The sequence below is a fragment of the Notolepis coatsorum genome, assembly GCF_963971535.1.
Source record: "Notolepis coatsorum genome assembly, chromosome: 2".
In the NCBI taxonomy this organism is placed as follows: domain Eukaryota; kingdom Metazoa; phylum Chordata; class Actinopteri; order Aulopiformes; family Paralepididae; genus Notolepis; species Notolepis coatsorum.
In genome coordinates this window covers 26,089,629-26,107,128 of record NC_140166.1, presented here as the reverse complement: position 1 = coordinate 26,107,128, position 17,500 = coordinate 26,089,629, and the positions used below count along the sequence as shown (strand labels likewise).

The 17,500-nt window shown below is 44.8% G+C and overlaps 1 protein-coding gene across 1 annotated transcript in view; it reads right to left on the bottom strand.

Annotated features, from left to right (window-relative positions):
• LOC311223298 (dematin-like) overlaps positions 1-17,500 on the bottom strand; it is a 196,920-nt gene that overhangs the window by 28,872 nt on the left and 150,548 nt on the right. The window contains exons 10-14 of the mRNA XM_084308090.1: positions 15,576-15,709; positions 12,244-12,346; positions 1,501-1,559; positions 1,082-1,124; positions 246-253 (exon numbers count right to left, since the gene is read on the bottom strand). Coding sequence (XP_084164216.1) covers positions 246-253; positions 1,082-1,124; positions 1,501-1,559; positions 12,244-12,346; positions 15,576-15,709 — 347 coding nt within the window. The remainder of the gene's footprint in view (positions 1-245; positions 254-1,081; positions 1,125-1,500; positions 1,560-12,243; positions 12,347-15,575; positions 15,710-17,500) is intronic.

The following is a 17,500-nucleotide window of genomic DNA, read 5'->3' as shown; positions in this document are numbered from 1 at the left end:
ATCAATAATCAATCGATTAATCAATCAAAGTAATCAACACTAATATTTTTAAATAATGCACGTCTACACTAATACTGAAATATTATGCACTTTAATACTGAAAAAAACGTAATAATGCTTTTAATAATACAAAGTGCATTATCTTTCAATAACCACACATTATTGATTATTTTCTGATCTGTTTCTCACAACCACCAATAATTCTAACTTTGCACATTCATATTGAATAGTCATACTATAGTTACCTGAATACCTGTGGGGGGGGGGGGGAATAGAGAGAGAGAGCAAGAGAGAGAGAGAGAATATTAGCAATGGTGTGATTTCATTTAAATGGTGCTATTTAAAACCATATTTTCTATGTACTGACTGAGTTATTCCATCAGAATGTACAGTATCTATGTAGTTCAGTATTATTGTAGCAATGATAACTATCTCTATTTTATATATACCTATACAGTACTCATATATAGTTCAGTATTAGAGTTGCAGATATAACTATCTCTATTATATGTATACAGTACTGATATATAGTTCAGTATTAGTCTAGCAGTTATAACTATCTCTATTTTATACAGTATAGATATATAGTTCAGTATTAGTCTAGCAGTTATAACTATCTCTATTTTAAATATACAGTATAGATTATAGTTCAGTATTAGTCCAGCAGTTATAACTATCTCTATTGTATATATACAGTATATATATAGTTCAGTATTAGTCTAGCCGTTATAACTATCTCTATTTTAAATATACAGTATAGATATATAGTTCAGTATTAATCTAGCAGTTATAACTATCTCTATTTTAAATATACCGTATTGTATATAGTTCGGTATAAGTGTAGCAGTTATAACTATCTCTATTTTGTGTGGGTATTGGCTCATATCAATTAATATTGTATTGTTATTGTCTGCATTGCTTTTACCTTTTATTCAGTCTATTTTATGATCATGTTATGTCTATTTTACTGCCGTGAAGCACTCTGGGCTGCATCTCTTGTATGAAAGGTGCTAAACAAATACAGTAGACAGTATATAGTATAGATATATAGTTGAGTGTAGCAGATATAACACGGTCCTACCTGCTGATGTTCTGTCAGAGGAGGTGAACTCAGTCGACTGTAGCTGGAGACAGACGTGGAGAATATTAGACGTGGAGAATATTCATTCATTCATTCATTGAGTGCTTGAAAACCACTCCAGTATTTTAGCATCTGGATTATACAGTAACATAGTTAAACATGTGTTAGGATCAGCAGTACCAGTGTAGTATATAGCGTAATATATTCATACCAGAGCTAGAACCATTAGATGTACCAGTGTAGTATAGGGTAATATATTCATACCAGAGCTAGAACCATTAGATGTACCAGTGTAGTATAGCATACTCCAGTTGCACAAAAGCTAGTAGTATTAGTAGTACCAGTGTAGTATAGTGTAATATAGTTGTACTGCACCAGAGCTAGTACACCAGTATATATGTAGTCAGACTGGTACTCACCCTGGCCAGGCCTGTCCTAGAGGATGCTGGGAAATACACAGACTTGGAGGCATTGGAACCTGGAGAAGAGAACAACAACATATGTTATAACGGAAGGTTATGTATATAACCTAGTTCTATGAGTTAAATGGTGCGCTCGGCACCTGTTCTGCACTGTACTTCACTTCGTGCACGTGCACTGAATAAAAAATTCCACCATGTACCTTTACATCCCAACATCCGTCTGACCACACCCCCTTCCGCTTACCTTCATAAGCAGGTGTGTGGTCACCTAGTCGCCTCCTTCCCAAACTTTCACCACAAGGCGAGATCAAGGGCCGCAGCGGCGTCCAGGTGCTGAGCGCACCATTTAACTCATAGAACTAGGTTATATACATAACCTTCCGTTCTATGACGTTAATGGATTGCTCAGCACCTGTTCTGCAACAGGGGCTGAGCGGGAGCCATAGCCCGACCAACGTACCCCGCTGAGGCCCCCCACAACCATCAGACCGGGGAGGACCGAGCCCCCCCGACCCTCCCTAATGGAGGATACCATCCCTATTGGAGGTTCACGGGAGGGCGACGGATCCGACCGTGCGAAGAGGCACTCAAGCAACTCAACGCACAGGGTGAGCAGACCGTGGCTTGACCCCACGACTGCACACACGCACAACCCACATGTCACCCGGGAACGAACGGAAGGAACAACCTCGTTACTGCCCCCAGAAATCACAGGGTTAAGAGCAAACCCAACCCCGTGGCAAGGCCGTAGCAGCGGAGCGCGAAGGAAGACCCAGACCCACTGAAGGGACTGGATCCCCTGGAAAACGGGGGCCCGGAGAGGTCAATGACGCCAGGCATCAAGACCCCACCAGGTGGTCACTTAGTGACACCGCCCCCCACATCGCCAGCGTATTCGGATAAGGCCCCTCCAAGAGCGGGCCCTTTCCCCCCAATAGCACACCGCCTGGCACACTGACCCTGCAGAACAGGCAGTCAGCATGGCCGTAAGCACACAAAAAGGTTAACCAACGGAAGCAGGCAGCGCACCGGGGAAACCAGGCAACAGGCTGTAACCTGAGCCTGGAGCACTGCGGACGAGACAGGCGCCAAAGGAGTCAGCTGAAAACAGCCTCCCCGGCGGAAGGGGCGTATGCTGGCGTTGTTGATCACCATGACAAAGCCTCCATTAAAAAATCCCCACCCAGAGGGGTTGAGGCAGAGAAGGCTGACATGATTGGCAGACGTCATGAATGTGCAGGGGCACACTCAACCGGTAACCCGGGAGTTGACTCTGCTCCAATACACCAGGGAATCAACCACCCGCTCGGTACAGACAGTGGTTGTTCCTATAACCCCTCAAGAAAAAACTCCAAAACACACCTGCGGGTATACACTGGCTATACCGCAGTACAAGTGTTTCAGTTTTCAAAAAAGTGTTATCCCAGGCCTCCGGTATCAACAAAACTTTACTTCGGACCGGGCCCGGCGGCACAGGAAAGCACAGGATTACCAGAGGAGGTCCAAGACCACCCCAACAGCCCTCTCTTCACCACGCGTGAGAGAGGAGCGAAAAGAATGGAGAACCAGCCCTAAGCACACCGCACTTGGTATTCCCAGGCGGTCTCCCAACCCAAGTACTAACCAGGACCGAACCTGCTCTAGCTACCGAGAGTCGGAGTACGAGACATCTTGGCGTGGACAGGTTGGTATGGCCGTAAGCCATTACGATCAAGTAGCTGCAGGAGAAACAACATGTACCCACACATTAGGGTCTCTCCATAACGATCCTAACCCTGTGACACCCCCGGACCCACGACCCCCGGCACATTTTTTCCCCCCCGAAAACAGCACAAGTCCCCTCAGCCGGTACCAGATACAGCAGATCTGCATCCACCGGCGGGACAACGGGTTAACCTGACCCTGGGACCAGCGTGACCAAGACCAGGGTCCCGTGTCCTAACCACCACGGCCGAGACATGCCCACCTTCCAGGAGAGAGTGGCGGTAGGTTATGCGTGTTCGATCATAAAACATGAAAAATGAGGGGCGCCCACCCCAGACGGTCCCATTAGGACCGTGCTCAGTGGCCCACCCCAAGGGCGTGAGACCCCTCTACCTATGTTCTGATCTATTCCGTTAACATCCCCCAGATATGAACGAGAATTCATCGAGACAACCTAGTAACTGGCGCTCGGAAGAGACAAAACTCCATCCCAGTTGCCCTATAAAAACGCTGTTTTAACAAGCAACCAAGGCGCGCTTAGCCCCTGTGTGATTCTGTAACAGAAAACACACTGAGCCAGCACTATGTATGCGTCGAGACCCAAACACATCAATGGATAGTCTAGCAAGACACCAAACATTGTTCCTCCAAGTCGCCTGGGAGAACGACACGGAGCCGTCGTGCTTCATGTACCTTCCTCTTTTTATTCAAAAAAGAAAGAACACAGACTGACATGAATCCCTCGTGATGCAGCTGAGGGTAATTTTTTTTTACATTTTCACATAGGGAGGAGACGGAAATCCCCAGAGAGACTTCCCACGCGAGCTGTATAGATTGAAAAGAATATATTGCAACATTGAGCTATGTAAAATTTGGGTTAGGGCTCTCCGAGGAGGAGGCACTGAACCAATACACACTCAATAATCGAATTGAATCGAATACACACACAATAGAGCAGGACTCCTTTTTGAAGATATACTCATCTTGACAATCCGAGGAGGAGGCTCTGAACTCTGAGGAGGCTCCCTCACAGGGAAGGAGAGTCCGAACTCACAGAAGGCCTGAGTAGGAGCTTCGTGAGGAGGAGCCCTGACCACTCCCTGAAACAGATCCATCATATGGACCTGAACAACTCACGGAAGTCTTACCAACAGAGACGCGCACAGTGACATACTCTATGGCAGGGGAATTTCTGCGGTGCACACGCCCAATTTTCCAGGGCGTGGGACCAGGAAACCCCCCCCCCCCCTCTTACCCTGTAACATGCCGAAACAGCAACGTGACAGGAACCTTGAAGGACAGGAGGTTTTAACCCCTGCCCATCAAAAGGGGAGGAAAGGATTACCAGTTCACCCCTTTACGACCCCACACCCATGATACGATGTAATGACAAAAAAGAGCATGACACAGTCATAGTCAGCTACATGAAGTGTCTAACAGCTTCACACAGCTCATGTGCTAACCTGCTATCTGATTTTTACTAAGGAAAAAACACAGAATAGAGAGGGCCCCCTTAAGAGCCCCGGTACCAGACTTACACATGTGCTTCTGTGGCCAACCTAACCCAGTTGTAGATCACAAGACACACACAACCCTTTATCACAACAAAAAATGGCAAGTACACTCCTGCTACAGAGGAACGCCGTTTTTCATAACGAGAGAATACAGAATCCTCAATTAGTATCGGCCACAGGCCTTGCTAAGCACACATAAAAAGCGACCAAACAATCTTTTCTTTAGGAAAATATAGTTTCTCAAGCGGTTAGCACAACCCCAGCTACTAAGCTAAGGGTTACATCGTATCCCCACAAACACAGTGACACAATATATTGTAAACAACATGTCTGAGAGGAGGGTGGGGAAGCCCCAGGGAACCGGGGGAATCACCCCTCCTACCTTACCCTTGATACGGCCCAGTTGAACAGGTAACCCTGTTTAATATGTGAACACACTGTTCATTGTCATTACAGGCTGAGAAAAGAATTCATTCTTCACTCATATGTCACAAAGCATAGCTTTATAGGTTAATTAATCCCCTTTGTTGTGAGTACACGGTACATGAACACACATGATGTTCTCAACACAACTTACCAGATCATTTTTACACATGTAACAACAACCAGATTTGTATGGAGAAGAAGCTATACCAGTGACAAGACAATTCACACACAACACGCGTCGTATCCTCAATGTATTGCAGCAACACCCGTTTTGGAAAACATCGTTATTACAAAACATTTAGAAGGGAAGGAAGAAGACGTGTTTAATGTCTGGTCAGGACCTTCCTACCGTGAGCGCAGGCCAAGCGAACTGCAGTCTGGCTAACGGGGCACCGACGGTAAACACAGCATTCCTGTGTTGACGACAAGGGCAGCGTCGCTGCGCCACCCAGCCGCTACGGTTCTCCATGTTGACGCAGTCCTCGCCGGCCGGGCTCCCGGTAGGTTCGACTAACATCCTCTGTCAAAGATGACGTCGTAGTCAGAGTGTTTAAGGCATGTTATAGTCACAGAAAACGTTCAACAGTGTAGCATTAAGCTAACAGCCATTCGGCTGATAGCAACAAGCTAACGTATACCAGCCTGGTAAACACAGCGAGCTAACGCCGCAGCTAACAGCTGCGCAGCTAACAGCTGACTGGCTAAAACAGTAGTCCACAACTAGCACGCAAGCTTAAGCAGCTATCACCTGAACTGTATACAATGACATAACAAGCCACACTTCAGACAGGCCGCTGTCCCAATCCCTCCCCTAACAGGGAAAAGAAAAAGAAATGTCAGAACACAGTTGTCAACGGTGATCCAGACATACACGGGGCCCTTTGAGCATGGAACTTCCGATAAAGAAGATCTTATGCCAACATTTCCTCGTTAGGGTATACTTTCATTTGTATATGAAAGATGGGGCCTACACGGGACAGAGAAGCATCGCTCGTCCAGAGAATCCTGGGATCACCAGTTCCTGGTCGCGGCCCACTAGTTGACTATAATGGGCTTCAGACCAAGATCCTCCGACCGCCGTTTTAAGCCGAGCAGAGGACCCTAGCCTGGGGTCGGCGTTTCGTAAATTGTTAGCTAACCCCCATAGCATCAACAACAACCAGAGCTCGCAAGCAAAACAGTACGTACCCAACCTGGAGAAAAAAACGCTTCTCACAACAGACGGTGCGTCCTACAGTCCAGCTGTGTTGCTGGAGGGTCTTTACCCCATCCAGCCGCAGCAAGGAGGATTGTAGTTGGGAAGCATGTCAGCGGCGTGAGCTCCTAATACGAAAAAACCGTTGAAGGGCGGAATGACCCAGACACTCCAGTAACGAAGACAATATCGCTGTATTTTCTCGAAAATAGTGAGAGAGAAAATAAAGATATGATGTCAACGTATCTCTTGTTTTCCAACTTTCTTCTACTAACAACCTCGTCAAGTGGGGATCTACCGAAGGCACTTCCTTGTGGTGAAAGTGAAGAAGGAGGCGAGTAGGTGACCACACACCTGCTTATGAAGGTAAGCGGAAGGGGGTGTGGTCAGACGGATGTTGGGATGTAAAGGTACATGGTGGAATTTTTTATTCAGTGCACGTGCACGAAGTGAAGTACAGTGCAGAACAGGTGCTGAGCAATCCATTAACGTCATAGAACTGCACACACACACACACACACACACACACACACACACACACACACACACACACACACACACACACACAGACAGACACACACACACACACACACACACACACACACACACACACACACACACACACACACACACATATGATCACATGATGTCATAATGTGTGTAGGTCTATGACATCACTCTCAGGACAGTGATAATAGAGGCTTTGCAGTAGGGCTGTCCCCGACTAAGGATTTGGATGGTCGACTAGGATTGGCCAAAATTTGCCGTTAGTCGACTATTGGTCGACTTAAAAATAAAATAAAATAAAAGTATAATATTTTTACACTTTTTTTTTTTTTTTTTTTTTTTTATCATACCATTTGGGCTGTGGGGTGCTTAATGTCTGAAGGAGTCGACTGAAGGCTTCTTGTCCTCTGCAAAAGCATGCAATTGGTCCACTGATGGATACATCTTGATATTTGTCTAGTCTAGTGTGTTCATTAGATGGGTGAAATCCTCTTTCAGTGCCTCTGTGCCTGTTTTCTTAGGCAGTTAGCCTCTGGTATGCGTGCCATTAGCGTTAGCCACGCTTCTAGGCCTCTTTTCTTTTGGAAAGAATGATATAAAAAAAAAATATATATATATAATTTTTTTATTATATTCGACTAAGAGGTTGGCCAGTCGACTACGGCTCCTTTCGACCGATTAGTCGACTAATCGATTAATAGGGGTCAGCCCTACTTTGCAGTAAGGTTTCTTCCAACATGGCTACCTGTTAGCCATTGGTAACCACTTCTGAAAGAAAATGCCTAACTTCTGTGTAATGGTAGAGCAGGTAAAACACCGCAAAAGCCTGGTATTACCGTTCCACTGTGACGTGTTTACAAGATCCAGCAAAAAAAACACCAATTCATGATTTTTTTTGTGCCATATCTCTCATATATCAACACATAGTCACATAGCATCCATTACCTTCCCCGACATGGATGAAAAATGGGGCATTCCAAGCATTCTGTTCAAAGCCTCTGCCCTCCAGAGGGTTCCAGAGAATTATTAGATATTCTGTTTGATCTATCTACTTGAGAAGGAGTTTTTAAACTAACTTGACTATTAAACACACTGATATTAGATCTGAGAAACTGTTATTTACTTGTTACGTTAATACAAGATTAATGTCCAGTGTGTTATTTGGCCCACGGCCCACCACCTGTGTTACAATTCGGCCCTTGGCTCTTCATGTCAAAATGTTTGGGCAGCCCTGCTCTCTAATACTAGTGACAGTGTTGTAGTTACTAATCCTGACCACTAGATGTCATTAAAACTCAGCCTCCAGCTCAGACATACATAAGATAAGATAATTCCTTTATTGATCCCCTTGGGGAAATTCAGGCATCATAGCAGCATGGGGGAGGGGGGAGGGGAGGTACAGGTACATGGTAATAGTAGAAGACATGGTACAGGTCGACATTTCTGTAATATATGTATATTTCTGTATTGGTCTTATGTATTATTCTAATTTTCTCAGATACTGAATTTTGGGTTTTTGTTAGCTGTAAGCCATAATCATCCAAATTTTAAGAAATAAAATGTAGTGAAATATTTCACTCTGTGTGCAATGAATATATATATTATATAATATATGATTTTCACTTTTTGAATTGAATTACTGAAATAAATGACCTTTTCCTCAATATTCTAATTTATTGAGATGCACCTATATAGGCTATACCCCAAAACATACATGTGTAACACACCTCAGACTGAGACATAAACTACATGTGTAACACACCTCAGACTGAGACATAAACTACATGTAGAACACACCTCAGACTGAGACATAAACTACATGTGGAACACACCTCAGACTGAGACATAAACTACATGTGGAACACACCTCAGACTGAGACATAAACTACATGTGGAACACACCTCAGACTGAGACAGAAACTACATGTAGAACACACCTCAGACTGAGACATAAACTACATGTAGAACACACCTCAGACTGAGACAGAAACTATATGTAGAACACACCTCAGACTGAGACATAAACTACATGTGGAACACACCTCAGACTGAGACATAAACTACATGTGGAACACACCTCAGACTGAGACATAAACTACATGTAGAACACACCTCAGACTGAGACATAAACTATATGTAGAACACACCTCAGACTGAGACAGAAACTATATGTAGAACACACCTCAGACTGAGACAGAAACTACATGTGGAACACACCTCAGACTGAGACATAAACTACATGTGGAACACACCTCAGACTGAGACATAAACTACATGTAGAACACACCTCAGACTGAGACATAAACTACATGTGGAACACACCTCAGACTGAGACATAAACTACATGTAGAACACACCTCAGACTGAGACATAAACTACATGTATAACACACCTCAGACTGAGACAGAAACTACATGTAGAACACACCTCAGACTGAGACAGAAACTATATGTAGAACACACCTCAGACTGAGACATAAACTATATGTAGAACACACCTCAGACTGAGACATAAACTACATGTGTAACACACCTCAGACTGAGACATAAACTACATGTGGAACACACCTCAGACTGAGACATAAACTACATGTGTAACACACCTCAGACTGAGACATAAACTACATGTGTAACACACCTCAGACTGAGACAGAAACTACATGTAGAACACACCTCAGACTGAGACATAAACTATATGTAGAACACACCTCAGACTGAGACATAAACTACATGTGTAACACACCTCAGACTGAGACATAAACTACATGTAGAACACACCTCAGACTGAGACATAAACTACATGTAGAACACACCTCAGACTGAGACATAAACTACATGTAGAACACACCTCAGACTGAGACATAAACTACATGTAGAACACACCTCAGACTGAGACATAAACTACATGTGTAACACACCTCAGACTGAGACAGAAACTACATGTGGAACACACCTCAGACTGAGACATAAACTACATGTGTAACACACCTCAGACTGAGACATAAACTACATGTGTAACACACCTCAGACTGAGACATAAACTACATGTGTAACACACCTCAGACTGAGACATAAACTACATGTGTAACACACCTCAGACTGAGACAGAAACTATATGTAGAACACACCTCAGACTGAGACATAAACTACATGTAGAACACACCTCAGACTGAGACATAAACTACATGTAGAACACACCTCAGACTGAGACATAAACTACATGTGGAACACACCTCAGACTGAGACATAAACTACATGTAGAACACACCTCAGACTGAGACATAAACTACATGTGTAACACACCTCAGACTGAGACAGAAACTACATGTGTAACACATCTCAGACTGAGACATAAACTACATGTAGAACACACCTCAGACTGAGACAGAAACTACATGTGGAACACACCTCAGACTGAGACATAAACTACATGTGTAACACACCTCAGACTGAGACATAAACTACATGTAGAACACACCTCAGACTGAGACATAAACTACATGTGGAACACACCTCAGACTGAGACATAAACTACATGTGTAACACACCTCAGACTGAGACATAAACTACATGTGGAACACACCTCAGACTGAGACATAAACTACATGTAGAACACACCTCAGACTGAGACATAAACTATATGTAGAACACACCTCAGACTGAGACATAAACTACATGTGGAACACACCTCAGACTGAGACATAAACTACATGTAGAACACACCTCAGACTGAGACATAAACTACATGTAGAACACACCTCAGACTGAGACATAAACTACATGTACTGTAGAACACACCTCAGACTGAGACATAAACTATATGTAGAACACACCTCAGACTGAGACATAAACTACATGTGGAACACACCTCAGACTGAGACATAAACTACATGTGGAACACACCTCAGACTGAGACATAAACTACATGTGGAACACACCTCAGACTGAGACATAAACTACATGTAGAACACACCTCAGACTGAGACATAAACTACATGTAGAACACACCTCAGACTGAGACATAAACTACATGTGGAACACACCTCAGACTGAGACATAAACTACATGTAGAACACACCTCAGACTGAGACATAAACTACATGTAGAACACACCTCAGACTGAGACATAAACTATATGTGGAACACACCTCAGACTGAGACAGAAACTACATGTGGAACACACCTCAGACTGAGACATAAACTACATGTGGAACACACCTCAGACTGAGACATAAACTACATGTGGAACACACCTCAGACTGAGACAGAAACTACATGTGTAACACACCTCAGACTGAGACATAAACTACATGTAGAACACACCTCAGACTGAGACATAAACTACATGTGTAACACACCTCAGACTGAGACATAAACTACATGTAGAACACACCTCAGACTGAGACATAAACTACATGTGGAACACACCTCAGACTGAGACAGAAACTACATGTAGAACACACCTCAGACTGAGACATAAACTACATGTGGAACACACCTCAGACTGAGACATAAACTACATGTGTAACACACCTCAGACTGAGACATAAACTACATGTAGAACACACCTCAGACTGAGACATAAACTACATGTGGAACACACCTCAGACTGAGACATAAACTACATGTAGAACACACCTCAGACTGAGACATAAACTACATGTGGAACACACCTCAGACTGAGACATAAACTACATGTAGAACACACCTCAGACTGAGACAGAAACTATATGTGGAACACACCTCAGACTGAGACAGAAACTACATGTGGAACACACCTCAGACTGAGACATAAACTACATGTGTAACACACCTCAGACTGAGACATAAACTACATGTGGAACACACCTCAGACTGAGACATAAACTACATGTGGAACACACCTCAGACTGAGACATAAACTACATGTAGAACACACCTCAGACTGAGACAGAAACTACATGTGTAACACACCTCAGACTGAGACATAAACTACATGTGGAACACACCTCAGACTGAGACATAAACTACATGTGGAACACACCTCAGACTGAGACAGAAACTACATGTAGAACACACCTCAGACTGAGACATAAACTACATGTGTAACACACCTCAGACTGAGACATAAACTACATGTGGAACACACCTCAGACTGAGACAGAAACTACATGCTACCACACTTGCTGCTCACGTCCCTCATGTTGAGTCTCTGGTGAGTGTGTGTGTGTGTGTGTGTGTGTGTGTGTGTGTGTGTGTGTGTGTGTGTGTGTGTGTGTGTGTGTGTGTGTGTGTGTGTGTGTGTGTGTGTGTGTGTGTGTGTGTGTGTGTGTGTGTGTGTGTGTGTGTGTGTGTGTGTGTGTGTGTGTGTGTGTGTGTGTGTGTGTGTGTGTGTGTGTGTGTGTGTGTGTCATACCACAGTGAGGCGTCCTGTCTGGAAGGGAGCGTGTTTTCCTCCTCAGAGGAGAACAGTTCTCCATCTCCTCCTTCAGAAGGATCTTCCCCAGGTTGGACTGGATCTGAGACACAATGAACCATGCATCATGGACTGCATTCATATATCTGACCTCTGACCTCTCAAAACACTTTTAGGTCTCACATTCACCCATTCACTCAGACACACACACACACACACACACACACACACACACACACACACACACACACACACACACACACACACACACACACACACACACACACACACACACACACACACACACACACACACACACACACACACACACACACACACACACACACACACACACACACACACACACACACACACACACACACACACACACACACACACACACACACACACACCGATGTCAAAGGCAGCCCTGCAAGGCGCCAACCAGCTTGTTGGGTTCAGTGTCTTTGCTCAAGGAGGACACTTCAACATGAAGTAGGGTAGGGAGGAGCTGGGATCGAACCGGGAATCATCAGATTACCAGACGACAGATTACGTTTACCATTTTAAATGTAACATTAGAATGGCTGGGAAGCCAGTAAGCACCACTGAGAACTGCCTGCACTGTGGCTCTGGAGACACAGACGACGTCCTGGGTTTTATGTCTGATTATCACATGTCGACAGGAATGGATTCAGCTTAAACATCTGCTAAATGCCTCTGTAACAGTCCTGGTCCAGGTCTCAACAGACGGGTCTCAACAGTCGGGTCTTAACAGTCGGGTCTCAACAGTCGGGTCTTAACAGACGGGTCTTACTCTTAACAGACGGGTCTTAACAGTCGGGTCTTACTCTTAACAGACAGGTCTCAACAGACGGGTCTTAACAGTCGGGTCTTACTCTTAACAGACGGGTCTCAACAGACGGGTCTCAACAGACGGGTCTCAACAGACGGGTCTTAACAGTTGGGTCTCAACAGACGGGTCTCAACAGACGGGTCTTAACAGTTGGGTCTCAACAGACGGGTCTCAACAGATGGGTCTTAACAGTTGGGTCTCAACAGACGGGTCTTACTCTTAACAGACGGGTCTCAACAGACGGGTCTTAACAGTCGGGTCTTAACAGACGGGTCTTAAGTGGTCCGCACACGGCGAGCGACCGACGTCGCCTGGCGATGCGATCGTCTGTCGCTCAACGACAATCGCCTGGCCCCCCACACCAGAGGCGACTGTCGCTCTGTTTAGCTGGGGGTGTGGTTACTTGTTTCCCCCCGGAGGGAGATATCAGAGGACGGGCCGGATGTTAGTTTAGCATATTAGCAGGTAGCTGTGTTGTGCATTACGAGGGAACTAAACCCATATTGAGCTGGAATTAAACCACCTATACGAATACAACCTCTCCTCATTCTTCCTGACATTACTGCATGACTGATCGCTACAATACGTTCATTACCACCGATTGGACAAGTATTGTTATGCAGCTGAGAGAGAATGTTTTTTCACTGAAGACGCTGTTCTGTTCTCAACCATCATTTTCTTTGGACAATAAACCTTATAAACCACATCAGCTGCAGCCTGGACATTAAACTCTGTCAACATCCACAACTTCTTTTGTTACTCGAGTATAAAAACTATAGCTTCTCCAACTAACGTTATTTATTTACATTGTTCCTGTTAATAATAATGAACATAAGTAGCATGGTAATAATACATAGGTTATTGATCAATGAATGTATTGATAAATTAATGGTGTACAAATGATACACCAGTAGAACTTCTGTACTACTTCTACTGTAGAAGTCATGTTATTTCCTTATTGTCCTGCCTGCCGTCGCCTCAAAAAATAGGATCAAGGCAATTTTTTGCCAGGCGACAGAAATAGCTGCGCAACCGTCGCTTCAAAATCTCCTGCCGCGTGGGTTCTCTCATTCATAACAATGGAGGCGATACAATTCTGTCGGTCGGCTTGCAAAAAAAGTCAGTTGCCTGGCTAAAATCGCCCGCCGTGTGCGGAGCCCTTTACTCTTAACTCATTCCGGGCCAACAGCGCCCTCTGCTGATGGCCCTTCCGTGCCAACGCTATATCCAATGGAGAATAGGACTTATTTGCGAGTACTTAAAACATATCAAATATAATAGCAATAGATCTAAAGCGTAGATCTGCTGTTGTGACTCATCTGGCGCCACAGCCATACGTAGGCTGCCTCTGATGCTCGACGGTGGGGGCCCACCCCCCCCTTGACTGCTCCACAACCAAATTCCTTAACCCGCCCCCCCCCCCCCCCCCCCCCACCCCCCCCCACTCCGCCCTCCCTCCAGTTCACCAGGCGCCACAGCCATACGTAGGCTGCCGGCTATCGCATACAGTGTCTCAGGCCTCCTGTAATGCTGACATGTGTCAACAAATGTACATGTCTGTTGAATTTATGCTGTGCCATTGTTACTGTAAAAATGTAATGATTGTGTTGTTGTTAATATCATTTATGAGACGTTGAGCTGTATGTGTGTGTCATGAATTTCCCCAAGGGGATTAATAAAGGAATATCTTATCTTATCTTATCTCTTAAAGATACAAGGACAACAGTTATATTAACGATCAAGTTAGTTTACTGTATGCAGGCTGTGCGGGGCTCTGTGTCTGTGCCACGTGTTATATATGCGCAAATTACTGTTGCATAATGTAGGCTATATATATAATTTATATAGCCTACCTAATACCGACATCAAAATAGATTGTACCTCTACAAATCATATTAAACCACGCGATTTGGAATCAAATTGACGGAGAACTTTAATCCCTGGGTATTAATCGAACTTTAAAAGAACGGAACAAAAAAAGGCAGTCATATTCCAGCATGGTTATTAATGACACCAACGACAAACAGTGGTTAACGGTCTTTATTAGTGTTTTGCGGTGCCCAGGCAGCAATGGTCTTTAGGAAGTTAATAGATATCATATCCGACATCACCGTGTACACGTCTGTCAGCCTGTCGCGTATTTCTCCCATAACGCGCATTCGCTCGGTTTAGTCAATTTTTCCACATTCCATGGGGGTGTTTCATTACCGTATATGGTTAATTACGGGCGGTTCTATATGCAAATACTTAAAATTGTGCACGAGCGCGGAGCGTAGAACAAGTGGCATTTATCAACACGGTGTACTTGCAGGTGTGCGTAGGACCTGTGTACGCACGTTTGATAAATCCCGATTTTTCTGTGCGTACACACATTCTAAATTCCATGCGTAGGAACGGAAATAGAACACTTTCTATGCATTGTTGATAAATGAGGGCCCAGGTCTCAACAGTCCAGGTCACAGTCCAGGTCACTCACCTTGTTGAGTTCCTGTTTCTGAAGCTGCCTCAGCCCCCACACATCATCATCCAGCTCCCCGTCCTCTTCCGCCCCCTCTTCATCCCTCTCTCTACTCCTCTGCTCAGACTCAGCTCTCTTTCTCCATTCTGTCTCTGTAGAGGAGGAGGAGGAGGAGGAGGAGGAGGAGGAGGAGGAGGAGGAGGAGGAGGAGGAGGAGGAGGAGGAGGAGGAGAGGAGAGGAAAGTAGAGCAGAGGAGGAAATGGGAAGAGAAGAGAGAGACTGGTCAGGTGAATTTTGCCAAAATGTAACTTTGACTATGTTGATGAAAATGAGCGTCTTAGGAAACTAAACTCTGTCTTGTATTTAAAATATTTTCCTCTTCCTCCACCATCCCTTCTTTCTCCCTTCCTCTCCTCCTCCTCCTCCAACTGGGGAACTGGTCAGCTTTGTTCAGAAGCAATTCAACTCATCCTGAATGTAGACCCTACTGCATTGAGGATGGGTGTAAACGCTTTGAGGCGTGACAAATAATTGACCTGGAGCATGACACCTGTTCATCTGTTAGCCTCCTGTTAGCCTCCTGTTAGCCTCTGACACCTGTCCACCTGTTAGCCTCCTGTTAGCCTCCTGTTAGCCTCCTGTTAGCCTCCTGTTAGCCCTGTCCACCTGTTAGCCTCCTGTTAGCCTCCTGTTAGCCTCCTGTTAGCCTCCTGTTAGCCTCTGACACCTGTCCACCTGTTAAAGGAAGCATACTAGGACCGCTACTCTTCCTAATTTATGCAAATGACATGTTGTCAGCCTGTGACTGCAACTTGTTCCTGTTTGCGGACGACTCAGCCCTGCTGGTCTCTGACAAGAACAAGTTGCAGGTTGAAAAAACCCTCAGCTCGGAACTAGGCAAAATCTGCATATGGCTCGCTGATAACAAACTATCATTACACATGGGCAAAACAGAGTCCATTCTCTTCGGTTCAAATAACAAACTCAGCAAGACCGACGGCTTCTCAGTTACAGTGGGTGACAATATTGTCACAAGGAAAGACGAAATTACCTACCTGGGTTCCATCCTAGAGGCAAATCTTTCCTGTGACAAAATGGCATCCAATGTAATAAAAAAAGTCAACCAACGAACTAGATTCTTGTACCGGATCTCCTCTCTGGTAAACAAGAATACCCTGAAGACTCTGGCAGGAGCACTCATTCAAGGGTACTATGACTATGCGTGCACCTCATGGTACCAAAGCACCTCAAAGGCGCTTAAAACAAAATGAGAAACATCACAAAACAAACTGGTCAGACTACTACTTGACCTGAACCCCAGAACCCACCTCACCCCTGCCCACTTTGACAACCTAGGATGGCTTAGAGTAGACGACAGAGTACAGCAACTTGCAATGGGCCTGGTCTACAAGATACACTATACGACCAGGGTGTCCATGTACATGTCAAAATACTTCCCAAAGGTCAGTGAATACCACAACCACTACACCAGAGGAAGCTCAACAAATCATGTTAAACCCAGATTCGGCTCAAACAAGGGACTAAACACGTTTCGCAATTATGCCACAACAATGTGGAACGCCCTACCCAAAGCTGTAAAGGAATGTGAATCCCTGCCCACATTCTAAACCGCTCTTAAAGAGCACCTACGGGAGGCTGCAATTCGAAACTGGCCACCGTAAATGCCCAAAACCCCCACCACCTCCTAATAGACAGTCTCCTCCCCACCGCATGTATATATTCCCTCCCCGCCGTATGTATATTTCTCTCCCACCCACCCACCCCCTCCTAATGTACAGTCCCCTCCCCATCATATGTATATACTCTGTCAGGATCTAGGGGTAGCAGTACTGTATATTGGAATACCGTTTATGTCACAAATGTATCAGTACGAAATACCTATATGTCCCTATGCCATAAATGTCATGTATGTTGTGTATGT